General features: G+C 37.6%; 1 protein-coding gene across 1 annotated transcript in view; it reads right to left on the bottom strand.

Moving 5' to 3' along the window:
- Window positions 1-1,687: 1,687 nt before the first annotated feature.
- Window positions 1,688-27,331, bottom strand: part of LOC149141390 (uncharacterized) — a 63,581-nt gene continuing 37,937 nt past the window's right edge. The window contains exons 3-10 of the mRNA XM_089448953.1: window positions 9,593-9,654; window positions 9,149-9,298; window positions 8,732-8,908; window positions 6,618-6,833; window positions 3,364-5,207; window positions 3,120-3,170; window positions 2,925-2,994; window positions 1,688-2,825 (exon numbers count right to left, since the gene is read on the bottom strand). Of these exons, the coding sequence (XP_089305079.1) occupies window positions 1,872-2,825; window positions 2,925-2,994; window positions 3,120-3,170; window positions 3,364-5,207; window positions 6,618-6,833; window positions 8,732-8,908; window positions 9,149-9,298; window positions 9,593-9,654 (3,524 nt within the window). The 3' untranslated portion in view covers window positions 1,688-1,871. The remainder of the gene's footprint in view (window positions 2,826-2,924; window positions 2,995-3,119; window positions 3,171-3,363; window positions 5,208-6,617; window positions 6,834-8,731; window positions 8,909-9,148; window positions 9,299-9,592; window positions 9,655-27,331) is intronic.

The following is a 27,331-nucleotide window of genomic DNA, read 5'->3' as shown; positions in this document are numbered from 1 at the left end:
ACAGCCCCTTGTAGCCACCAGATAGCTTGATGTGCCATTTTCTCTGCCACCTAAGCTGGTCATGTGGTCCCTCAACCACTTGTCATGAATGTATGTTGGAAGGTGGGCCTTCCAACCCCAAAGGTATGCTTTTCATTGGTGTAGTTGAGAAATTCTCCTTACTTGTCATGGGCACTTTTGGACATAAATTGGTGCGAGGATTCAGCAGAAAGAGTGGGTTAGGCTTATGTTTCCATTGCCCGATTTCATGCTTACCCTTGTATTCTAGTCTTGTGGGGTCTCCTTTGCTTACCATTTGTCTTTTGGGTTGGCACTACACAGGAAATCCAGATTTTGGTTGCATAGTCCCACTTTTATACCACCTACATCACTCCCCTTCCACTCATTTTATCCCCATTCATCTATTTTCTCATCTCGGTCCACATGTGTCCATTGGGTCCACATGGGGTTAGCCTCCTCCTCCCCTTGCTCACACCTTGGGTCGGGCCTGGAACAATGCCCCGGAGGTTGATGTAGCTAAAAAGAAAAGCAAAAGCATAATTGGCCACATTCAATAGGAAATTGTACCACAAAATGCAAAAGATAGCCAAGACAAACACATTTAGCACGTGGGCAAAAGCCAAGACATGATTTATATCCCCTTCCATGGCAATCACCTTGGTTCCTATAGGTCCTAGATGAGCCTCCTCTATCATTCATAAACCCATGAATGTCCCAACCCATAGTAGGCAATGAACTTCCCCACCTTAAGCAAGTGAAAATGACAATCACATAAGTGAAAGCAACATTAATGAAAACCAAAGCACACAAAAGCGACAGTTTAGAAACTCACCCGAGAGATGATACGATCACAACCAACAGTGGGGGAATTGTTAATCTTGGAATTTTGCACTAAACGAACAATCAAGGAACGACTGATCATGGGATCACCAATTTCTTATTTCATTGTTTGTCTTATACTAGATTTTATGTGTTCCATAAATCTTTTCACTTCTTTGCTAGCTCATGAAGAAGCTCAAGACAAAGTCCACATGCCTTTGGAAAGAGGTAATTGAAGAGAAGAAAACAATGAACAACTCTGGAATGTTGTACCAAGTCAACGAGAGAAGCCAACTCCCACAACAATGTCAATGTTTGATAGAACTGACTCTTGAAGGAATTCTCATTCTCCAAGAAATAGGTAATAGAGAGATCCAAAGTTATCCTAGAGTTTCAATTAGATTAAGTTGACTTCACAACTCGGCAAGTCGTATTTATTTCAACTTGGCATCAACCAATGCTGTCACAGACATCACAATCTAAACATCATCAACCTCAGATTAGATTAAGTTCAACACAACGAGTCAGATTCAGTATAACTCAGCACCCAAATGGAGTAAGAGACATAATGAGGGCCATCCTCTTGAAAAGAGGAAGAAAGATCTATATCCAAATACCAAAGTTCTTGGCATAAAGCTCTTTTAAACTGTACGTGCCTGATTCGTACAAGAGGTGCACGTGGACTTGCAAAACTAAAGTTAGGCCCAGCCAATGCTCAAAGCATGAAAAGATTAAAGCTCTATGTCAGCATTGAGAACAATGTTAATAAGGTTGATGAATATGGTTAGTGACTCATTCGTTTTATACAACAAAGCCATTTTAGAGAACAAGAATTCACAGATTTGAAAAGGTGTGCATGAAAATGCAGTTAGCTAAACAGAATTTTATATTTCCTAAGAAAAGCAGCTCAGAATTCTCGAACAATCACTAGATAATGATCCTTCGTAGCCTTATTGGCAAAAACATTGCAAAACTTGAAAAGGGAAGCCAAAACACCCTTACTTATGTCCACGTCAAATTTGTTATACATGCATAGTAACTGTATTCATAGATTAGTTCTTTTTCCTACACTTATCCAAGATTATATCAGTAATGTTGAGTTCCTCGGGCTCTTCTGAATCACCATTTCCTTGACTAAAATCAGCAGCTGTGTAAGTCTTGATACCTGGCCCGTGTCCCATAGTATCCATTCCCCTCCCTCGTTGTGCTCTTTTGACCTCTCTCTGGTGATCTGTCAAAGGACGTAATTTCCTTTCTACAGATAATGGAATTGAGACATAATCTATATCTTGGCTGTCATCCATGAACTTCAGCTTCTTCCTTCCTTTAAACAGGTTTACATTTTGGTTAATTACATTATCTGCTCCTTCACGATTGTTTATAACTCCTTGCAAGCTGCTTGAGGGAACTTCACCTTTTCCTGTAGAATAAGAGTGCTGTATCCCCTGGCAACGTTTAATATTTTGTGAGCCAGTGATGACATTAAAAGAAGTTGATCCAACAGACGTTTCCTTGTTTATCCCTGACTGATAGTTGGCAGTGCTACAGTTCACAAAACCAGAGCATGTCCTGCTGATATCAATCTTCTCTGAGATATTTGGACATAATTCATTTGCTGGCTCCAAAACATTTCCATTTTCACATTGTGCAGAAGAAGAGATATTGAATCCAGGCAGAGTAATTTTCACTTTCTGTGACAAACTGATAAGAACTGGGACTAGTGATTCTGGGTAGGATAACAAAGAAGTTTTTCCATATGTCGTCTCCCAAAATGCAATAGTATGATTGGCTATTGGAGAATGATTATGCCCAAATGCTGCCACTAGTAAAGGTGCCTGGATGCTAAGTAACTTTGAATCAAATATTGTTGGTGGTCTGCTCTTATGCAAGCAATTGAGCAATTGATTCCAAACCTTCTCAAGTTGAAAAACTGGACTGCCTTCCTCGGAAATTCTGTCAACAGCTGAGCTAGCACAAAGCCATTTGGATAAAGGATTGGAGAGTTTCTGAAAACAACATTCCATGGAAGAGTGTTAGCTAATCCATGCTCCATGCCAACTCATATCTAAAGATGATTGTAATAGCACATTATCTTGAAAGCTGACCTGCATAAATAGAAGTATATCATCTTGCGTAGAAATATGATTGAGAAAGCAAGTCATTGCATTAAAGACCCTGGAAGAAATTAACATAAAGATAATAAGGCCATAACATTTATGGGAACATTTGTCTAACAAATATACAAGAAAACAAAATCTGTAAAATACAGATAAATGTAGACCAGACTGTCAAAGATGCACCTCGACACCATAACACAGTTCCAATCAGCATTTATTGCTTGCTCCAAGAACCTGTCAGTACGACAAAAAAAATGTCATGTGTGACTAATCATGTGTCACTGCCATATCAAATTTGTTTCACCATTTAAAGTAAAACAGGACTACAACAAAGTGTTGTGATCTGCCAAAATATCAAATTTAATCTTCAAAATTCCAAGAAAATATTTTAATTAATAAAGCCTGCATAGGCCTCACTGAATTATACCTGGCAACAAAGGTCAAAATGCTTTTAATATTGCTGGGATCACTTGCCCCTTTCCCTCCTGAACTGTTTATAATTAGCTTTCCAAGAGTCGTAGTATCTACCTGCTTAAGCACATGAGCAGCTAGTCCACCAACTAACCTCAAATGGTAATCAGACTTTCTCAAAAATAATAATTGTCCAGAATCACGATCTTTTGGAGCTTCCACTGAAGTGTGTCCATCATGTTCCTCATCAATTATTCTCAGGACTTTTTTACAAAAGCCCCCAGCAAAAGTGTTCATCCGAGCACTCTTCAATGATGAGATGAGATTAGCAGCATCATAGAGCAAAACCCACTCTTGAATAACCAGATCCAGTTCCTTTTCCAGATTCATATTGCGGTATTCTTTGTAGTATTTATGGTCACTGGATCTCTCATTTGAATAGACAAATGGATAAAGAACCCCAACATGCATAGGGAAAAACAGGAAGTTGTAAATCAGTTGGTAACCTGCCTCTATGGTGCCAACCTCAAATAAGGTAACATCCTTAACAAATTCTATATGCTCCCTGAGACACGTAGTAAATACCTTCCACACTCTCAACCAAAAAATGTTATCATTCTTAAGAGGCAAAGATTCTGAGTCCTTCCATTCATTAACTTGGTCAATTTCTATTGTACGATAAAAGTTAGCATGTGGTCCAACTGCATACAGTAAACTTGCAAGTACTTGAAAATTTTCCAAAGAATCAACTCCAGAAGATACAATTTGAGTTATTTTTCCCATTCTTTCTAGTAACTTCTCTTGCTCTAATTCAGCTGAGCAGAGATGAGCTACTAGATGCAGCCATAGCAATGTAAGATAAACAACTGGAGTAACCATATCAATTTTTGCCAAGCTAATTCCAAGTGTGTGACCAAAACTGTCTGAAAATCTGCCCCCTTTAATCTTCCAAATTTCATTTACATCTAATGGCATTTTGAAGGAAAAGGATGCCAACATAGAAGGTCTTAACTCATCCTTCATAACTTCAAGAAAATTAAAAATGGTAAGGTTTGGACCTTTGGTACAATCAGAGGAAGTTTTTAAAGCAAAATCCTGACATAAGCCTTGCACAAAGTGTAGAATAAAGTGAATAACTTGCACATGCTCCTTGAGGGGCTTTAAGTCTTCATTCAAATCACTTTGTACCCCTTTTAAAATCAAACGGAATATCCTCAAGGAACCATTCAAAGTTAAACTACTGAAATCAGAGCACTGGTTACCCGTAAAACCACATTTCCATAAAATTCCTACGTAGTTCAACAAAAGCTCAATTTGATTGAGCTTCCAAGGTAACCATTTGATAGGGAGATACGGAAAATTATCTTTGTTGGTTTTTGAGAAAATTCCATGAGATGGAGTCTTAGGGGATATGGCCTCCCTGTCCACGTGAATGTTCAATTCATCATGTTTAACTCTTACAGATACAAACTCCTCCAGGAGATCCAGACAAAGATCCCATATCCATAAATTTTTGTTGTCCGGTCCAGTCTCAAAAATAACTTTGAAAATTGGATTTAAAACAATTGATACAACAGCAGGATTGTTCACTGAGCTACCAAGCTTATATAAAAGATAGTTCCAAGTCTTCCAACAAGACATCCTCACAGAAACATCACATTTACTAGACATGACTTCCACTAAGGGCATCATAAGCAATTTTAAGTGTTTGAGAGATGGGTTGATTTGAAACTGATGATTTGCTCCTGATGCTGTCAGAAGAACTGTCTCTGGTGACAAATTTTTCTTTGTTGGAGTCTGATCTACCATTGCTTGCACAGGATATTGAATGAAGGCATCAATCAAGGCTTCCCATGCAGCCTGCTAGTTGAAAAATACAAACAAAACCTCCTGAGTAAAATAAGAAGTATTTAAGTAACTGAGAAACCAAACAGAATTTCATTTGTTGTAGAGAATTTCAATCAATAAATCTAAAATAGCTAATAGTGTTGAAAATAGCAACAAGAAATGATAAAAATAGCATTGCTATAGATAGCATTTCAGGATATATTCCAATTTTAATCAGTCCCTGAATTAAAATTGAGAATTAAAATTCGAATTTGGTCTCAACAGCTGTTTGAAAAATAATTAATTAATTCATCTTAAGTTAATTAGTTGGAGAAAATCAAACATGAAGTCTTTGTGAAGACATGCAACAGTTATTCCTTTGATTGAGGAAGTTATCCCTTAATTAAGGAGATAAGAATGAGTTGTATTTGAGTTGTAATTAGTTAGCTCAGTTAACTGAGTTAAGTCCAGTTAAATTAGTTCCAAAGAGTTTGTGGAACTAATTGTGAATTCAGTGAGTTAATGCATGCATGCATGCAACTAGTGTTCTCCAGATAACTAAATATTCTCTCATAAATAACTCATGCATGTCAGTTCAGACAAAGACCCAGTTGAGATTAAAGGAAGGGACAATGTACTATCAGTTGCTAGAATATTTCCATGTGAATATCTCTTGCATGCAAAAGGAATTCATTCCTTCAGGATTGCGCAGTTTCTACAGAGGTCAGAGCAGTGTGTGAAGTGAGAATCACACAGGTTACAGCTGGATCATCCAGGAGAAACAGCGCAAAGAAATAGGAGGCTTGGAGGGCAGAGGAGAAGGTTTGTGAGAAGCCTTTGACTGTCTATGAGCAACAATGAAGGATTGTACTGAGAGTTGGATAGCTTGTGAGCTAAAGCTTTGTGTAATCCTGAGATATTTCCACTTGTATGATAATACAGATAGCGGGGTTTTTCGCTAAGGCTTTCCCCAGAGTATTCTTTTGTGTTTCATATGTGATTGAATCTTCTTCTCTGTTATATGTGTTCTGTTTGATCTTGCTCAAAAGCGATTAAGCTTCCACAAGTTTGATAGTAGAAGTAGATTGAGTATTTTGCTTTAGTACATTGCATAATCAGTTTAATCTACAATGAGAATTTCTACATGGTATCAGAGCTAGCTGATCTATAAAGAAATTTCTACAAATAGCATTGCCTTCACATTGCTTTATCCAATCTTCTCCTTGTCATCCTCTAGCATTTATATAATTAAGTAAATATGGTGGACTTATATTGAGATCATTTGAAACCATAACGAAAATAGACAAATATAAAGTAAATGCAAAAAGTCAACTGTACTAATAAGATGCCTACAAACAAATTATCCCATATGCAACAGGGATAAGCATGATAAGGAAAATGACACATCACACTATCTTAAAAAAGAGTAGGGATTTATCAAACCTGTGTAGCAATGCGCACTTGTGTATCAGGATCTGCAAAAGTTTGTTGTGGTATTTTCAGCATCTGGTTAACAAGCGACCTGCTTTTTATTACATTTTCCCCAAGTAAGCGAATAAACCATCCCCAAGCTTGAAGAACATACACTTTACAGCCATTATTCTGCAGCAACTTCTCCATATTCGAAAGTAAATTCTGCTTGATGTCTGTAGCAGCAATCTTCCAACCCAAATTTGGAGGAAAAGAAGTTAATGCATATTAGCTACGGTTCAAATAGAACAATTTTATATGCATAATGTCAGAAATCCCCAGCAAAAAAATATCGGTATCAATATAGTACCAATTTATAAAAGAATTTCAACTAACATAAGGTAGACTATCACTTTCTACGTTAGGACCTCATGGAAATGCACAAACAAGTTTATGCAGCACATACTATCAATATCACGAGTTGAATAAAGATGAATTCAGCAACTCCGAAGGGTATAAATTTTTAGGGACAATAAAAAGTTGGAACAGTATTCAACCAAAACAAGTATCATTATAGATCTAGATTCTAATTTCAACTCAATTAGAAAATTTCCACAAGACTCGCATCAGCTATTCACAAATTTAGTATGGGAACAACTTCGGTTTGACTTGGAATGCCATGAGATTAAATCCCAAGCATTGAAATGAAGAAAAAGTTCAATGGTCCTCTAATAATGCAGTGGATTAAACCTTGAGGGTAACAAACATCAATCCATAATAGAAATATGGCCTCAAGCACAAACTAAGGTTGTTGTAGCCCATAACAGATCAGTTAGATTACTAATAATAACCAAAAACATACAATAATGCTTCATAGCTACCATGCCACTATGGAAGAAAAGTGGATAAATGTGGGAATATGCAAGTGTCAGGACGCATGGAAAACATTCTCCACAGTTTCCTAAACTTGTTTAAGACCATTTTGCTTTACTGAAAGAGAACCAGACTTCACGGATATGCAAAAAGCCATCTCAACTGTCTCAACAAACTGGAATGTAGAATATCCTACATAAAATCAGATAAGATAATTTTATAGTATAGAAAGCCAGGTGAGTTAGCTCGAGTGGTTGGGTTCCTTGAGCTTCATGCAGAAGGTCTGGGATCGACCCCCCAGTCTGGCTGCCACTGCTGTGACCACACTCAATGTCCCTACTGCGTCAAGCGCTATAATCAGAACTGACGGGTTTACACTGGGTACCATCCGCAAAATGCAGGGAAGTGCCCAAGGGTTTCCCCACAAGGTTTTCCTTGAAGAACATATATTTTATAGAAAATATTTGCAAAGGAATCAGTATTTGTTGGTCACAAACATGAACAGTCATGACCTTTGGTTATTAATACTAACTGTATGTTTTATTATTATTACTGTTGTGTAATGTATTATCATGTTATTTATGTATACTTTATGTACGTTACAAATTGGTTTTCTATAAACAGAAAATCAGGGTTGTGACACAACTATTACCACAGTTTAGTACTAAATCCAACAAATTGCAAGGTAAAGAAAATATCACCATATGACTTAACATCCACAATGAAGAACCTTCCAAAAAACATAATATTTTCGCAATTTAATTACTAACAAATCCAAGCTCCGCTTGCTTGACTCATGCAGCTTTAACCTCTACTTCAAATCATTGCCTCTACAAAATCCTGTTAGCTTATTGACTCTTTCTTGCATTATTTTCCTTATGATAAAACCTCGGCACTTTCTTATGTTAACATTATCTAATGCTATCTAATCTATAACTACCCTATACTCCCGTTCATCTACCTAACATCGTTAACTAGTTGACACTCAAGCAGTCTATCCATTGTCAATTGACAGAACTATATGCAATAATATTGCCAAATTTTAGTTTTTTGTTGTTTGAAAAGTTTCAAGTGTGTGATATTTTACAAGGATAAGTTTCTGCTCATCAAAATATATTTGTTAATGTGAAACATTATCCTATAGCTAGCCTAAAAATTTGTAGCAAAGTGGTTATACAATACATTGCAAAGCAGATTATCAAGGAATCTCATAAATGCATACAATTTTAGCAATCAGAGATTTTTGGGGGAATTGAAACATTCATTCATGGCACCTTAGAAAGTAGTGGCAATGGAGATGAGAAAGTCAACATAATTTTTCGAAGGCACCTTTCAGCCATGTCTCTTTCCCTTTTATCAGTGCTAATAAGTCTTCGATAAATTGGGGGACACCAAATATGTGACAAATCCCTCATAGTATTGCTCACCTGGTCAACCAATTTCACCACAGCCTGACAAAGCAGATATTAACAATGTCAGAAAAGCATAGAAAAAGGAAAATTTTGGCCCCAAAGAAAACATTATAAAATAAGCATCAAAATGAAGCAAAAGTTTAAAAGCGTTGAACTAACAAGCATCTATAACACCACAGGCAGTACATTACCCTAGAAGGAGAACCAAACATTGCTTGACAACATTATTTTTTAGTACTAGCTTATTTTCATTATGAAATCCTCAGAAGTAAGACATGCCTGAAATGCCTCAAACGTCGTAGATACAGAACCCATGGGGTTGTCAAGTGCATGAACTGTTGCTCTTATTATGGAATGAATATGTAAGGACATCAAGTGACCTTCAAATTGCTGAACAGATATACACCACATGGCTAAGTTACAGATAGCCTGCATATACAAGATAAACATAAATAGAAAGTCATGCAAATTAGAATCCAAATATATGTATGTGTGTGTGTGTGTAGAACTAAAAAGCAGATTGTATGGGCTTGTTGAAGTAGCAAAGGTCATTAGATGCATCCCATTGACATAATTCTTATGAAGTCATGTGAATATGTATATTAACCAATATATATCAGGGGTGACACAAACTTGGGCTCTTGGGATAGTAGGTCAATTCTATGACTTAAAGTGATGGCGAGGTTTATTGAATGTCAATACTAAAAAAGATTCACAGCTTACTTTCATTTTGGTGGTTGTGATGACTTCAACTAGAGATTGCAGAACTGCGTGCACATTCTCATCTGAAGCAAAAATGGACATATCAACATTAATCAGTGATGCATATTTACATACAAAAGTTTGACAGCCATCAACCACTCGGACCACCCTTTGTACTGGACTAGCTTCTTCTCCAGGAATTTGAGTAACTAGAAGTGTGAAAATAATTCAAAGCAGCAATAGATCATAAACAAGTTATTGAAATGTTATGAAATCAATCTAAATTTGTTGACATGACACTACGCTTGATGTAGCATGTAAAGGGGAAAATTGATCACTGAGTTAAATGTCAAATACTTTCAAGTATGAACGGTTTCCAATAATAATGTCACAAAGTAGAAACTTTGACAATACAGAAAACCAAATATAATGATCTGAAAGCAATTCTTTCAAGGATTGTCAGCATGTAAAACTCAATAGTCACATTGTAATTTCAGAACAGATGAAGAATAGAGTAGAGCCTTAAATATTGTCTGCTAAAGGCATTGCAATGATAATTAATAAAAACCAGTGATTAGTTTCTTTATTTGGGCTCTCTCGTTTAAAGTAATTTCGGAACACTAAGCATATTAAACACTGATATGTGATAATATATTCATTTTCTCCTTGGTAATCACTCTATCCTGATAAGCTTCAAACTTCTCTTTGTCTGAACTTATTAGGATCATACAACCCCAACCTGGCTTTTAGAACATTCCACTCCTCTTTTCACCCTAAGACGGTCAAACAAGCAACAATCCATCCTCATCATCTTGTATTTCCACCATACTAACTTACCACAAACAACCTAGGGCACCTCCAACAAGTCATCAGACATCCAAAATTCCAAAAAGGCTGGACTTTCCTCTGCATCATTAGTTGTGTATATATTCTCCAGGCCCAATAGATGGCCATCCAAACTGAACAAAGTCCAAACCAAATGCTGGGAGGATCACACCATCAACCAATGACAGATGGGGCTAACTGAGGAGAAATTAGTGTTGCTATGCCTCCCTTTCCTTTGACATGACTCATCAAGAAAGCAACAGCTTGAGGCCAAATCAAATCCAACGTAGTGTTCAACAGAACACCATTAAATTTAACTTCTTGCAAACAGAGAATATCAATATATATGAACATGGTTGTAAATTTTCAGACCATGTGCTTTCTAAAGGCGTCAGTTAATCCATTGACATTCCATGGAGCAGCTTTCATTTGGAACTAGTGGAAATGAATTCTATGTCTTCTTCACTCTCATTCTCCACTCCCCTACTACAATAACATATGGATTCGATGTTTCTAGAATTTTTAAAGAAACAAACAACCATTGGTCCAAGGTATGAATCTTAAGCTTTTGTTGGGGTTGCAACGACCTAAGGGTTTAACAAAGGATATGGGGATAGAACCCCTCTAACTCAGCCCCAGAGATGTGAAAGCTTGAGAAGGGCACAACACCACCATATCAGAAGTCAAAGACAAAGTTGAGGATTTATTCATGTCTGACCCCTTGTCATGGCCACTTTCAAACCAGCGGTCAACTTGTTATTCAAGTTGCTCTTGTGAACAACTTGAACTCAACCAACATCAACATTGTTTTTGGCTTGAGGGCTTGACGAGGTATGGCCTTGAGTGCCCTGTCCAATAGAAGCTGTTGATTTCTGGTAGCATCGGATGTGCTCTTAGCCTCAAAAATTTGCAAGGAGGCTAGGACACATGCATTCTCCAATACCCAGAATCGTTTTGGGAAATTCCACCTGGAGACAGTTGTATATTAAAATAATTAATTATTTTTAATGGGTGCCTAAGTCTGAACTTTGGAAATTAAAATAATTAAAGGGCATTAATCTAACTGTGGGTGAAACTTCTAGAAGAAGATGGAGATCGAGTCCAAATGATCTGAGCCATTGACAAGAATCTAATATGGGCCATTGGAGATCAGAAGATCAAATTTCTAAAGCACAACAGTTGTCGGGAAGAGAATTCGAAGTGATCTTTTGCAGTGAGGGGCAGGGATAGTTCCGATTGGAGATTTCTATTGATCTAGGAATACTCAACAGAGGAGGCAGAGAAAGATCCGAGAGAGGTAGTGCTGAGACTAAGCTGGCCAACGTACGCTGACACAGAGGTAGAGCAGAGCCTTGAGGAGGTCTGTATTTTTGCTGGAGGAATCAATTTTTGAAGCCGGAAGTCGGGGTGTGAGACCGGGGGGTGGAAATCAAAGTTCCTGGGAGGCAAATCGATCAGCAAAGGGAGTGCGTTGTCCCTAGACGTTGTGGCATTGGGATGACGCAGTGACTACGCAGAGGCAGCAAGGGGCAAGCCATTCTGTGGCTGGATTAGTCGGATTACTTGTGATAATGTGAGGTACTTCTCACTATTCTTCTGTCAGTGATACTCTTCGTACTGGATAGCCAGCAAGGCATCTAGAGATTGTATTCAAAAACTTCTGCTTATAATAAAAACCCTCAGTTGTTGCATAGGTTTTTCCGCATCGAGTTTTTTCGGGGACATTTGTCCAAAAACAACGGTGTAATGTGTTGTGTATTTCTTTCTTGCCCAGTTTCTTGTTTCTGCTTATAATTTAATTGGTGAAGATTGCAGTGTATTAGTTTCGGTGTTTACTGTAGGAAACAGTAAATAATTTGTTCAGTAATTAACACATAGAAGGAACTTAATCAGTTGCTGCAGTGGTGATTCAGGTAATCGAATTTTCACAGAAGCAACCTTGGGGTCTGACTAGACCATGAGAGGATAGTCTCAGATTTTGAAATCCCGACTCTACCACCAAAAGCAAGTATTCAATAAACCAATGTCTATGATAGGTTTTGCTTCATCATTTTATTTCCTAATCAAATGAGGGCATACTCATTCAAATCTTTGGACAAATTAACACACAAGCAAGCCCTTTTGGGGGGTCTAAGATCAAAATACCATGGAGACTCGTGATAGATAAACCCACCAACAATAATTAAAATGAGTTCCAAGAAAATCCAACGCTGCATGGGTAGCCTATGGAACTCCACTATAGTTATCATAATTGACCAATTTGGACAAGTTTGGACCAACCCTTCAAACCAGTTTTTGATCTATAAACTACTGTGGATATTCCACTAGAACTATTCATCACAATATATCTTATAATATTCTAAAATCTTAGATTATGCAATTTATTTCCTTAGAACATAGATTAATATTTACTAACTTATTACCTAAATTTATGAAATAAATGAGCAAAAGAATACTGTAATCACATAAATGAATACAGGATATATCTTGGGAAACCCAATATGGGAGAAAGAGGCTTGTGCTCTGCTCTCTTTTCTTCAATTGTGGAAATGAAAATACAAAGAAAGAGGCACTCATTATGGAGTTGCCTTTAACACTATGGTCTGAATGGTTGCTACAAAATCTTTTCTTCCTCTATTATGTTCTCAAATCCTGCTCCTAGATGCTCTGCTAAACTACAAAACGAGTGCAATGCTATAGAATGGAACCCCTTCTCCTCCTAGCGGCTTGGTATTTAGCATAGCCTGATCGTCCTCCAAGGTTAGGGTTTTAACTTTTTACATCTCAACCCTCAATTAGTGATAAGGTTTTGGACCTCCTAGAATTTTCTTGAAAGTCCACACGTGTGAATAATTTGGGTTGATGTGGCATCACTTGTACAATGGTGATCAATATGGTAGGTCAACTTGCGAGAGGCATAGCTTCCAAAAACGAGCTTTGATTGAGGTGATATTTGCATTGTTGGAAAGGTCACAATGTGTAGAATAGTGTTAAGGAGTTGCGAGCTACGCTCATAAAGTTTTGACCTCAAGAAATGTCGTTTGAGGCCTCAAAATGGCTAGGGAAGGCTTGGGTGCACTTTGGGATCAACCATACTCTAATATGATTTTGTAAACCACCAACAATATCCATGGGAATGCTTTCCCATGGTCAAGTGGGTACAAGTAAGAAATGGTGTAAACCTTGCTTTCTATTATTGGGCATATCAATACAACAAAGCATGCATCCTCTAATATAATGAGCTACATATTCTTGCATTCTAGGCCAATACACATACCTTTATAAGTTGGCAACTATCTTCCCAACACCATAACGCCCAACGACCTTGGAGATGTGCAACTCTCTGATAAGTCGCAATCATTCACCATTAGGAACATAGTTTTGTCATCTCCTCTTGTGATGAAGGCTACTCAAATTCACCTCTTTCTGCACTAAAGTGTAGACAATCTTCTCGTCAACATCCGAGTTGTTCTCTACCTGCTTGCTCGAAGCCTTGCTTAGCAGGTGTTGAGAAATCAATGCTTATAGGAATTAGGGTTTGATTCCTCTTTCTTGATAATTACTTGATAATTATGTTGGCTTCTTTTACTTCTTAATTAGTTTATCTTTCATCAAGCAATTACCAAATCATATGTATATGAAGATCACAAAAATAAGGGACACAAGATGTAGGCGCTCATCTAGGGGAAAACCCCTATAAGGGGAAAACCCAGTCACAAACTCTTCCTTTAGTAGATTCAAATCAAGATGAGACACTTTCCAAACTTCTTAGACCTAGACAAAGACCTCCTCTAACCACCAAGTCATCCCTTCCCCCTAGTAGATATCCTTTGGTTATCCTTCTAAGTGTCAGCTCTTCAAAGTGCAGCTTCAAATCAGAATTTCGATACCCAACTTCAAATTTTTGACCCCCAGCTTCAAAACTTCGGCCTTGGAACAAAAACAGAATTTCGACCCCAACTTCAGCCCAGAATCTTCGAACGTGTGAGAGAAAGGTAGCCCAAGAACTCATTTTTCCTTCTTCTAGCCTTTCTCCTTCTTTTGAAACTTCGCACTCTTTTTCTGCTACTACTTCTTAGAGATCAAACTTGAGATGATGCACTCCAAATGAAGTCGAGTTGCTCAATATATAGGCTTCTTGTGAGGTCGAATTGCCCTAACTCAGGCTGACTTGATGACGGCAAGGCCGACTTGGTGTGGAGGTGACAAATGACCATTTTTACTCAAAAATAAATCTTTTTACATGGAACAAAAGCCCAAGAAGGGTCTAATAAAAATGACAACGACTTTAATGACTCAAGACAAACCATAAAAGTCTTCAAGGGAGACTTTGACCTATAAAAACATTGACCCAAGCATGAAACCCATGCTTTAATAAGTCAATTACTTTAATAATAAAATTTCTTTTTCTTTCTTTTGACAAATGTATTACATCATGACTCAAATACAATTATGAAGACCGACACTAGTTACATTCTTCAACACTCCCTCTTAACTAGGGAGGTATTCATAATTACACATATATACAAGTACATGGAAGATTTCAAAATGATATGAACTACGAAGAGTTCTAGCACACTCAGTGTTGCAGAATAGATACCTAACCAGGCTTTCAACCACTCTAGGTACCATTAGGCTTACTTGCTAACCATCAACCCAGGGATCTAGGTGTGTATCCAAGGTCGGAGCTACGTGACTAAAGCCACCCTCCCTCTTTGAGATCTAGACATCAACACATAAGTCAGCCAGATGTCCTCACAAGCATTCACCATTAGATGCTTCATCTCTCCTAATGAACTAAATCAGATATATCCATTTGTCCAAGCATGCTTCCAAAGTGTTCAACCTTCTTATGGAGAGATTTACATGTACAAACACAAACCCCAATCAACAAGAAACTTTCAAATAGAAGTAAACACAAACCTTCAAGGTCCTCAATCATTATGATGCTACTATCATCATCAAGTTACATTTGTAGGAAGCTTTCTTCTTCTTTCATTTCTTCAACATAACCAAATACAACCTCAGTACTTCTTCAAGTCTATTGTTTGCAACTTTACAGTGATTCATCTGTAGTACTTTCATTCATTTGGCTTCATTATTACTTCAAGGAATTCATTGTCATAATATGCCCTCCCTCTTAACCATTGTTTTAAAAAACGGCCGAGTCGACTCCGACTCGACCGAGTCAAACCGAGCCCATGCCTAGCCGAGTCGGCTCGGTGGTCGAAACAAAACGGTTGGCTGGGTTGTTACCGAGCCAGTCATTGACTCAGTCAACTCGGTAACAACTCGGCCAACCCAATAATGACTCGACCAACTCGGTAACAACTCGGCCAGCTCGGCTCTTTTGACAAAAATCTTGAAGCACATTTGAAAAAAGTTGTTCCGCCTCCTACATATCAATGGTTGGGTTGTTGTTTATTGCATATTTATAGCCCTAAAGTAATCTATCACTGTGAGAAAGTTTTGAAAATTACAAGGTCGAAGTATGGTTATCCTAGTGGCATGAATTAGAAAATTGAAACAATGCATTGAGCCATATAATGTTTTAAAAAAGGCAAACGTTATGGCAATGGACTAATAAATACATATTTACCTCTGATTGTTCTGAAGCTTGACCAGAATTAAATCAAGGGTTTTGAGACTTCATTAGGGGCAGAGAATTGGTATTATTGTTGTTGTAGTCTAGTGATTGTCCTTAGGTTGAGGCAGAAAAGAATCCTGGCATTGGTGGGGCTAAGTATGAACTTTGTATTGGATAGTGCACTGGGTGCCATTTTGATATAATGGATAAATTCATGAGCCTACTTTGATCATATGTTGTCTTCTCTCTATATTCTAAAGCTTTGTTTTTGGAAACATGAATGAAAATCTTTAGAATTATGTTTTTTATAATAAATATATATATATATATATATATATATATATAATTATTTTTTACAATGACCGAGTCATTGAAATCAAACTGGCCGAATCGATACCAAGTCGGAGTCGACCCTCGGCTGTTTCCGAGACGAAGTCAGAGTTTTAAAACATTGCTCTTAACTGGGGAGATATACTCTTTCCTTTATCCAGGCTCACTCTCAACTTAAGGAGATCAACCACTTCCTTCTTCTATAACATCAGAGAACCTCTTGTGGCTCTATTCCTTCTTATGGCATCAAGGTCATCTTGATCATCATTATTCATCTAACTTCCTTCATCATGCTTATTATTATCATACAAACATCTTCATCATCTTGAAGATTATGTACCTACAACACTTTTAACAACAAGTACAATTGAATACAAACATATAGAAGCGTGAAGTTAACTATATCATAATCATATTACTATAATGGAATCGTTTTGACTTTAGACATCAAACACCTAAACCTAGTTAGGTTCATAATCAGTAAGATACTTATCTTTTTACATACTAGACTTCAACTTCTCGCTAGGGATCTATCATAGACCCTAGATTTCATCTTCAAGACACAAAGCCTTAGATATCAGTAATTCAATCAATTAACAATTCTACTATGCATCTAAGGTTTCAATAATTTGCTTTTACCTGTTAGACTTCTACTAGGATTTGTAGTAAACCCTAGATGTTATCATCAAAGCTAAATTATATCGAAAACAATATCATCATATCCTATAATATTAATATTCTACTAGGGTTTTATAGGCCCTAGATTTTTACAAACTAAAACATGAGTATCAACAATCAAGTTAGCATACTCGCATATACATCTCTACGATGCACTAGCATTTCACATCAATATCTACTAGGTAAACCCAAGACATAAACATCAATACATCAAGGTTAGATACACAACAATTTTCATTTAAACTAAGGTTTCGATCATACGGACGAATATACACCTAGGGTTTCATTCCTAGGATCTTATTTCAGCCAATATAAAGGTCTTGCTTATAAGCCCTAATTCACCAAACCCTAAAGATCTAGGGTTTCGATATATAACTTAGGCATTAACAGCAAAGCTTAAAGAACTAGGGTTTTCATTATAACAATATCAAAACCTAAACATCAAACAATATGATCTCTAGAATTCATCAAAAACACTAAGTAGACTAGGATTTCACGATCAATATTGGCATACTCTTAGCAACAAGAGGCTAGGGTTTTATAGGGAACCCTAAAGGTTAGGGTTACACAAAAATGATCAAAATGATAGTATGATGAGGGTAGACTTAATCTAATGATTAGTCACCCTAACAAGAATCTTTAAGATTCAAAACCCTAGACATAACGATGTCAGTAATGTAAAGCAAATTAAAAGAGAATTAACATACCATTTCTATAAAGAGAACCTTGTAACAGAACTTGTAATTCGTGACATATCTTGAGTTGTTCTTTAACAAACCTTATAGGACATCAATTATTTAAGGGTTTCCTTTGCAACAGAACTTCTTCCAAGCTTTGAAGTTTCTTCCATAACCTTTGTGTATTCTACAATATTTCTTACCAAGGAAAACATAAAAGGTTATTAGCATATAATACAAACAAATCTAGATGTGAAGAGGAAACCAAACATAAAAAGAGAAAACAAGGAACAAGATACTTATCTTTTGGTAGACCTTGATCAAGTATCATAGTCCCTATGCATTCTTTAGTGATTCTATTCTTCCTTCTCATAACTCCATTCTTCTCAAGGTTGTAGGGAACAATGAGCTCCCTCTTAATACTTGTTTCTTTATAATATGCAATCAGCTCCTTTGAAGTGTATTCTTCTCCATTGTTAGATCTCAAAGTCTTTTATCTTTCTTTGGTTAAGGTCTCAACCTAAATTCCCTGAACTTTTCAAATCTTTTTTCCTTTGTCTTGAGAAGATGGAGTCATGTCTTTCTAGAGTAGTCATCAATGAAGATCACATAATAGAGATGGTCTCTAAAAGATTTGTTAAACATTGGCCCACACACATCAAAATGAATGAGTTCTAATATTTCCTTAGACCTTGTACCACTGCTAGTAAAAGGTTTCCTTGTATTATTTCCCAAAGCACATCCCTTGCATACTCCTTCATGATCTCCCTTAATGTTGGGGATGACCTTTTACCATTTGAATAAGAGAGAGTATTATCTTGTAATGAATATGCCCATATCTTCTATGCCAAAGTTTGATAGGGTTGATCTCCATGTGACCTAGGGCTTGAGGAGATGGAGTTATGACTCTATATAAGCTTCCTTCACAAACTCCAATAATCTTTGCTTGTTCAATACTTGACTCTTTACTCCAAACCAAAACTTTTCCATCTACAAACGCAACCCCTTAAGACTATCTGTAAGTGTATCCAATAATCCTTCACTCTTGACTTTCCTAGATAGATTGTAGATGATCCTTCCAATCCAGCTTCCTGCAATTCTTATGATATTGAATCCCATCTTCAAGTAACTTGCCATAGAGGAAGTAACCTTTTCTTCCAAGCCAACAAAGTGATTTTCAACCTTCTCCGACCTTACCTCTAATTCCATGTTGAGAAATCAATGCTTATAGGAATTAGGGTTTGATTCCTTTTTCTTGATAATTACTTGTGAATTATGTTGGCTTCTTTTACTTATTAATTAGTTTATCTTTCATCAAGCAATTACCAACTTATATATATATGAAGATCACAAGAACAAGAGACACAAGATGTAGGCACTCAGCCAGGGGGAAAACCCAACCACAAACTCTTCCTTCAGTAGATTCAGATCAAGATGAGACACTTTACAAACTTTTTAGACCTAGACAAAGACCTCCTCCAACCACCAAGTCATCCCTTCCTCCTAGTAGATATCCTTTTCTTATCCTTCCAAGTGTTAGCTCTTCAAAGTGCAGCTTCAGATCAAGATTTCGGTCCCCAGCTTCAGATTTTTGACCCCCAACTTTAGAACTTCGGCCCTGCAACAGAAACAGAATTTCGGCCCCAACTTCAGCCCAGAATCTTCGCATGTGTGAGAGAAAGGTAGCCCAAAAACTCGTTTTTCCTTCTTCCAGCCTTTCTAGTTCTTCTTCTGCAACTTCGCACTCTTTTTTGCTACTACTTCTTAGAGATCGAACTTGAGATGATGCACTCCAAATGAAGTCGAGTTGCTCAATATATAGGCTTCTTGTGAGGTCGAATTGCCCTAACCCAGGCCGACTTGGTGTGGAGGTGACAAATGATCATATTTACTCAAAAATAAATATTTTTACATGGAACAAAAGCCCAAGGAGGGTCTAATAAAAATGACAATGACTTTAATGACTCAAGACAAACCCTAGAACTCTTCAATGGAGAACTTGACCTATAAAAACATTGACCCAAGCATGAAACCCATGCTTTAATAAGTCAATTACTTTAATAATAAACTTTCTTTTTCTTTCTTTTGACAAATGTATTACGTCATGACTCAAATACAATTATGGAGAGATACCCGACATGATCACCATCTTCATAAATTCGATGGTGTACTCTTGCACACTCTAACCTTGCCTCTGCCTAAAACGAAGTTAACAAATGCATTGGTCCTCTACATACCAAATAGGATATAATTGGGACTTAATGAGGTTTTAAAATCCTCAGACTTAGTTATGTGTGGATCACCTTCCAACCTAAATGTCTCTTCGTGGCTTGCCCACCAAGTTAGTGCATGGGCCTCTAATTTCAATCAAGCAAATGAAATTTTTTGCTCTCCATCTATATTTTATGGACAATGAAATACACTTATAACGTTTTCAACCAACCATTCAACTTTGCAGCATCCATGTCACTTTGATAGGGTTTGATATCCACTTTTTCTTCCATTTTGAATAGAGGTGTGAAGGAGTGGCGGCACTGAAGCTTGGTTACTCTTTCTCAGGCTCTTTTCTCAATTCCTTTTCTAGGTCTTCAATATATCCTTCTTTCTCATCAGATATAGATTTAGAGTTAGAGCCACCAACCTCCCTAAAAGGTTTGCTACCCATGTATATATAGGAGTAACAACACGAGAAAAAAAATTCTCCCATGATGAAAATTTTGAGCCAACATCCTCACATGCCCCTTAACTAGCAACCACTCAAATGCCTTTCACTCATTACTGATTAGCCCATTCACTTGATTAACATACCCTTCTAATGAAGGTGGGTTAGCAACCGTAAGGTACATTGCCATTGTTTGTTATGAAACCAGCTCAAGAAAAGATAGAAAAGATAGATCAACGCCTTAGAATTCAGCCTCTTCGAGGGGGCAACCTCCTTTACATTACATAAATGAACAATTCTTGGATGATTCAAATGACAAAACCTCCTTTCTATATATAGGAGTCTAAGGAGTCACAATATAACCCAGCCGACCTAACAATAATAATATAAAGCCACAAAAATAACAATAGAGGGGTTCTATGGGGCACAGTAATAATAATATGGGGACAATAAGGGCACAACAATATTAATAAGGGGTACAACTACAATAGTAATGGGGTAATCACTAGTATTATAGGGACCCAACATGCCCCTATCCTTCAAAAAAGTGTTGTCCTCAACGCTTGAGTAGTTCTCGATGCTTCTGTACAAAATTCTCATCCTCCCATGTGGAATCTTCAGCAGATAAGTTCTTCCACTTGATAAGATACTCTGAAATTGATCGATTTCGTAGCTGTCGATTTCTTGTTTCTGTGACTGCTTCTGGTTCCAATATAATTTTTCCTTCCTCGTCAAGTTCTGGCAATATTGTTTGAACTGGGAGCTTATCACCTATAACCTTCTTTAAACATGAAACATGGAAAACTGGGTGCAATCGAGAAGCTGCAGGAAGCTCCAATTTGTATGCCATAGTACCAATCTTTTGCAACATCTTGTACGGACCATAATACTTTGGTGATAATTTATTATCCTTCTTAGCTTGCTTGAGGGACATTTGCTTATATGGTTGTAGCCATAGGAATACCCAATCACCTACATCAAAACTTCTTTCGCTGCAATGTTGATCTGCCTGTTGTTTCATTCTATTTTGTGCCAACACGAGGTTATCCTTTAAGAGTTGGAGGACCTGTTGTTGATGTTCGATGTGATGTTCCATTGTTTGAACCTTAGAATTTTCTCTTAAATATGATGTGATGGATGGTGGCTGATACCCATAAAGTGCCATAAATGGGGTCATTTTTGTTGCTGTATGGAAGGAAGTGTTATACCACCATTCAGCGAGAGGCAACCATTTGACCCATTGTGTCTATTTATTAGATACAAAGCAACGAAGATATCCTTCCAAACATTTGTTTACTATCTCAGTTTGCCCATCAGATTGAGGATGATAAGATGAGCTATGAGCTAACTGAGTACCAAGACAAGAAAATAATTCTGTCCAAAAATTTCCAGTGAAAATGGGATCTCTGTCACTTACAATAATCTTTGGGTTTCCATGTAGCTTTTGAATTGTTTCCATAAATGCAATAGAAATTGTATTGGCTTTAAATGGATGTGATAATGCACAAAAGTGTGCATACTTGGTAAGTCTGTCAACTACCACCATGATGACACTCTTTCCCTCAAACTTGGGTAAACCTGTGATAAAATCCATTGAAACCTCCTCCCAACGTTGGCTTGGAATGGATAAAGGTTGTAATAGACATGGTGTCTTAATTGTTTCAACTTTATTTTGTTGGCAAACCAAACATTCCGCCACAAACTTTTGAATATCTGATTTAAGGCCATCCCAAAAAAATTCCTTCTTAACCCTGTGGTAAGTTTTTAAAAATCCTGAGTGCCCTCCTAAGGGAGAAGTGTGCAATTCCATAAGAATCTTTTGTTTTAGCTGGGAATTCTTACAGAGGTATAAGCGATCTTTGTACCATAACGAATCATTTTTCCAGCTAAATGTATCCGACGTACTGGAATCTTGTTGTAACTTTCGAATAAGTGCCTACACTTCTTCGTCATTCTTCCATTCCTCCCTTGCTTCATTTATCCAATCTGGTTGGATAATAGAAATTGCGCACAACAATGCTTCCACATCCTCATCCTTTCTTGAGAGTGCATCTGCCACCACATTTTGCTTCCCTTTTTTTAGATGATTTAAAAGTCATAACCCAACATCTTTGTGACCCACTTTTGTTGCTCTTCAAGGGATAATCTTTGTTCTAAAAAGTATTTAAGGGTATCATGATCCGTTTTTACCTTGAAGTGTCTTCCCATTAGGTAGGGTCGCCATTTCTTAAGTGCATGGAGTATTGCCAACAATTCCTTCTCATAAATAGCTTTGTGTAAAAACTTTCCCTGGATTGGACGACTTTCAAAAGCAATGGGTCTTTCATCTTGCATTAAAACAGCACCAATTCCATTTCCTGAAGCATCACATTCAACAATAAAGGTTTTTGTGAAGTCTAGTGTAGCTAAGACAGGTGCTTGGCACATTGCCTCTTTAAGATGTTCGAAGGCCTTTGTTGCTTTTGGAGTCCATGAAAATGCATCTTTCTTCAATAGTGTTGTTAGAGGTGATGCTATTCTCCCATAATTCTTAACAAACTTACGATAATACCCTGTCAACCCGAGAAATCCTCGCAAATGCTTTATGGATGTGGGGATTTTCCATTCCTTAATGGCTTTAATTTTGCCAGGGTCTACCTTAACTCCTTCATGAGATACAATATGACCCAGATATTCCACCTCTTGTACTCCAAAGAAACATTTGGATCTTTTTGCATATAATTGTTTCTCCTCCAATAGTTGTAGCACCCTGTCAACATGTTCAACATGATCCTTCCAAGACTTGCTGTAGATTAGTATATCATCAAAAAATACTAACACAAATTTTCTAAGGAATGGTTTGAGAATTGAATTCATCAAACCTTGAAATGTTGAAGGTGCATTGGTAAGGCCAAAAGGCATGACCAAAAATTCATAATGACCCTCATGAGTTATAAATGTTGTTTTCGAAATGTCATCAATCTTCATTCTGATTTGATGATATCCTGAACGAAGATCCAACTTAGTGAAGTAAATTGATCCATGCAATTCATCCAGTAATTCATCAATGACAGGAATGGGAAACTTATCTTTAATAGTGAGCTTGTTGAGCTCCCTATAATCCGGACACATGCGCCATGATCCATCCTTCTTGTGCACCAATACTACTGGAGCAGAGAAAGAACTTTGACTCAGTTGAATTATACCAGCCTCTAGCATTTCTGCAACCATACGTTCAATTTCACTCTTTTGGGCATAGGGATATCTGTACGGCCTGATGTTTGGAGGAACACTTCCTGGAATCAGATGAATAGCATGATCATGATCACGAATAGGTCGGAGACCTTTGGGAGTCTCAAATACCTTGGAATGATTGTCCAAGACTTTTTGGAGATCTGGAGAAATAGATGATTCCAACGTGGAAACATCTAGCGAACATAATTGTGCAATTACAACTTTTTGTTCCTTTTTTAGAAGCTTTGTCATACCGTTAGAGCTTATTATCTTTCTCGATTTCCCTGCAATACCCCTTAATTCAACTTCCTTTTCTTCCACAGAAAATTTCATGAAAAATTCTTGAAAATTAAAAGCTATTGTACCCAAGGATTGTAGCCATTGGACTCCTAATACAACATCAGCACCTCCCATTGGAATGGAAAGCATTGGGCTAGTCAATACATATTCTCCCATGGATAGCTTGATATTATGGCACTTTCCAGAGCAATTTATTGTTCCTCCATTTGCAACCATCACTTGACACTCTGGTGCTGGATATAAGAAGCAATTCAATTCTTTTGCTACCTTACAATGAATAAAATTGTGGGTACTTCTTGAATCAATCAACACTATTACCTTTTTCTTCTTGATTTGTCCTTCTATCTTGATGGTTTGAGGAGTGGTAATTCCCGCCAATGCATTACAAGATATGGTCGAATTCATTTGTTCTTCATCTAGGCTTTGTTCCTGGAGTATATCCTCTTCTTTTGACCTTTCTTGCTCATTTTCTTCTTCCTCTTCACAATCTATGTAGAATAATTTCTTCTCAGCACCCTTATGACCTTTAGTGTATTTGTTATCACAACTGTAACAAAACCCTTTTGCTCTTTTTTCTTCCAATTGTTGTAGTGTCAACCTTATAGGTTATGGAAGACTAGTGGCAACAACACTTCCATCTTTATAGTTGTGAGTGGTATACTTCCTGGTTGCCATAATTTTGCTTTCCATTTTTCTTGCTAACCTGAATGCCTTCTCTAATAAATCAGGTTCCCAAAGACGAACATCATGTTGGATATTATTGTTAAATTGGACAACTAGGTCCAAACTCCATGTTCTGATGCTCAGATTAAGAGGCTAATATTTTTGTTGGATTCCTCTTTCTGAGAGGTGTAAAATCCATATAAAAATAGTCTTAATCCGATGAGCAGAACTTATATTGTGAATTTATTATTCTTAATAAATTATATGTGCAAGGTCAGCCAGTTTTGTAATGTAGGCTCACATGCCCAACAGATGTGTCACACACCCTCATTGATGGATATATATACAGGAAAAGTTGGAGAGAATTTGAACACAACTCAACTCACATCTTCCTCTCTCATCTTAGAGGGTACGCTACCTGGAGGACGAATTTCAGCCACACGTGGGAAGGACGAAGAGGACAGACCGTAAGGTTTTCTGCTGCTAGGGTTTCTGCTGCTAGGGTTTCGCAGAAAGTTTGACCAGCGTTGACTTTGGTCAACGCTTGGTCCAATCAAGCTGAAAATTGGTGGAAAGTTCGATTTTTGAAGGCCGTACTATCTGGCACAAAAATCGAGGTCAAAGGGTTGACCGTTTTGCTGCTGCGTTGACTTTTAGCTTGCTGCCCCTGCGTTGACTTTTCAGGACAACGTTGACTTTTTGTAGAATTGACTTGGGTTGACTCATCTACTAGTTGGAGGGATCTTGTGACACATCTGGGCTGGCTGACCAAAGGAGACTTTGCTGGTTGAAGCATCCTGTTGACCGCCGAAACGAACACACACATTTTTCTTGTTTCTGATTTGTCTTCTATAAGATCTGCTTATATGTTCTATCTGCATTTTGCTTAACTACTTGTATGATTGCTGTGAGAAAAGTGAAATTGCTCTTAGCATAGAACATCTACAAAACTTTACATGGTATCAGAGCTGAGGTGAAGACAAACTCTATCTATAGCAATCATCATCGAAATAATCATGCCCTAATCGAAGTCAATGGATGCCTTTGTGTCGCTGTACATAGAGGATTATATACGCTATCAATGATATACGTTGTAACGGAAAGATATACAGCGCAGCTGTAGAGGATATGTTTAGGCAGTAAAGGAAGCCGCAGTCATAAGGACATGAGGCTGCAGTCATGAAAAGTCAAGTCGTAGTGATGAAGAGGTATCTGCAGGCTTAAGGCTCTGGCCAAAGTGCGAAGAGGAGTATTTTTGTGTCTTTTGTTTATGATCTGATTGGCCATGTAAGGAAGGAGGCTAGCTGAGCTTGTAAAGAGGAGTTCTGAGCATAAATGCAAGGGTTATTCTCTATGCACAGGCCGTTGAGTGATTTTGAGTTTTACAATGGGACAAAAGTCTGTTTTGAGAGGGCCGAGAGGCCCAGCAAGGAGCAGGAAGAAGGCCGCAGTACCCTTGACCATCAACGTAGGAATTAAAGAGGTTTGAAGGCTGTATAGTGGGCTGTCGTAGAAGCCACAGAAAGCCCTAACCAGGGCCGAAATTTCAGGGTCCTGTGCATTGGTCAAAATGTAGTTGTGGACAGAAATATGACGTCTATCACAGGTATGTGCTTGTCTTTTATAATGATGAATTTGCCAGATACTATGGTCCAGATTAGACAGTTTGCAATTCTGGTATAATGGGCTGTAAGAAGATGCTTGGTAAAGCTCCAAGTATAGTCCCTTGAGAAGGACAACAAGGGCTGTTAGAAGGTAGATGATTTGGAGTCTTAAAAATGGATATATGGAAGAGCTTAAGGGTAGTCAAGTGGGCTTATTATCAGACCCCATCTTCTGTACGTATGACAATGAAATATGACAATATGACAGAGTTTTTGACAGTGATCTTCTGCACTCATTGTAGTGTCACTTACTCTTACAACAGTTATGCATAGCAGTGATATTGTTCTCTTGACAAATGGAGATGATATATGGAAGAGATATTTGTTCCTATGACAATAATGTTTGGACAGCGACTTTAGTGATATTTGGACAATGTTTCTTGATGTATGGAAGTGATTCTTGTATGACAGTGATTTATATGGCTGTGATGTGACAATGATATATAGGACAGCATGATGATGATGCATAGGCAGCATTATAAGATCATGAACATGAAGGGCTGCCTGATTTTGGAAATAATCATAAAGGTGTATGTAAGGGCTGAAGGAAAACATACAAGGGGACCTTTCCCCTCAAGTGTCACAAAGACATCTGAGATATTGCAACTGGTCCATTCTGATCTTTCTGGTATGTTGCCTGTAACATCCCTGGGGGGATGTTCTTACTATATGACATTTACTGATGACTTCTCTCGCAAAACCTGGATATACTTCTTGAAAAAGAAGGATGAGGCTTTCATGTGGTTCCGTACCTTCAAAGCCTTGGTGGAAAATATGACCGGAAAGAAGATCAAGATTTTGAGGACTGACAATGGCACTGAATATGAGTCAAATGAGTTCAAAGACTTCTGCAGAGAAGCTGGCATTAAGAGGGAGACTACCACTGCACTCTCTCCACGTGTTTGGGTTTTGTGGACAGAGAGATCTAGAGGAGAATCCACAGTTCTAAAGAGCCCTCATACGCTGTCCCAAGAGGCCCTTACACGCTAAGAATAGGAGCCCTAAATCTGCAGTATATTGGGCCCTAAATCTCTGTTTTATTGGGTGCAGGTAAGGGCATTTCCAGTGAAGGAAGAGGGGACGTTTAGGTCACTCCTAGGACTGTTTTGGAGTGAAAATTAACCAACAGAAAGGCCTCAATAAAGGAGACAAAATTTTGGG

Source organism: Pinus tabuliformis, chromosome X (assembly GCF_031772625.1).
Source record: "Pinus tabuliformis cultivar Carrire ecotype Pingquan chromosome X, CPIR1, whole genome shotgun sequence".
NCBI lineage: Eukaryota > Viridiplantae > Streptophyta > Pinopsida > Pinales > Pinaceae > Pinus > Pinus tabuliformis.
The sequence above is the reverse complement of the archived record's forward strand: the minus strand, read 5'-3'. Positions and strand labels throughout refer to the sequence as shown.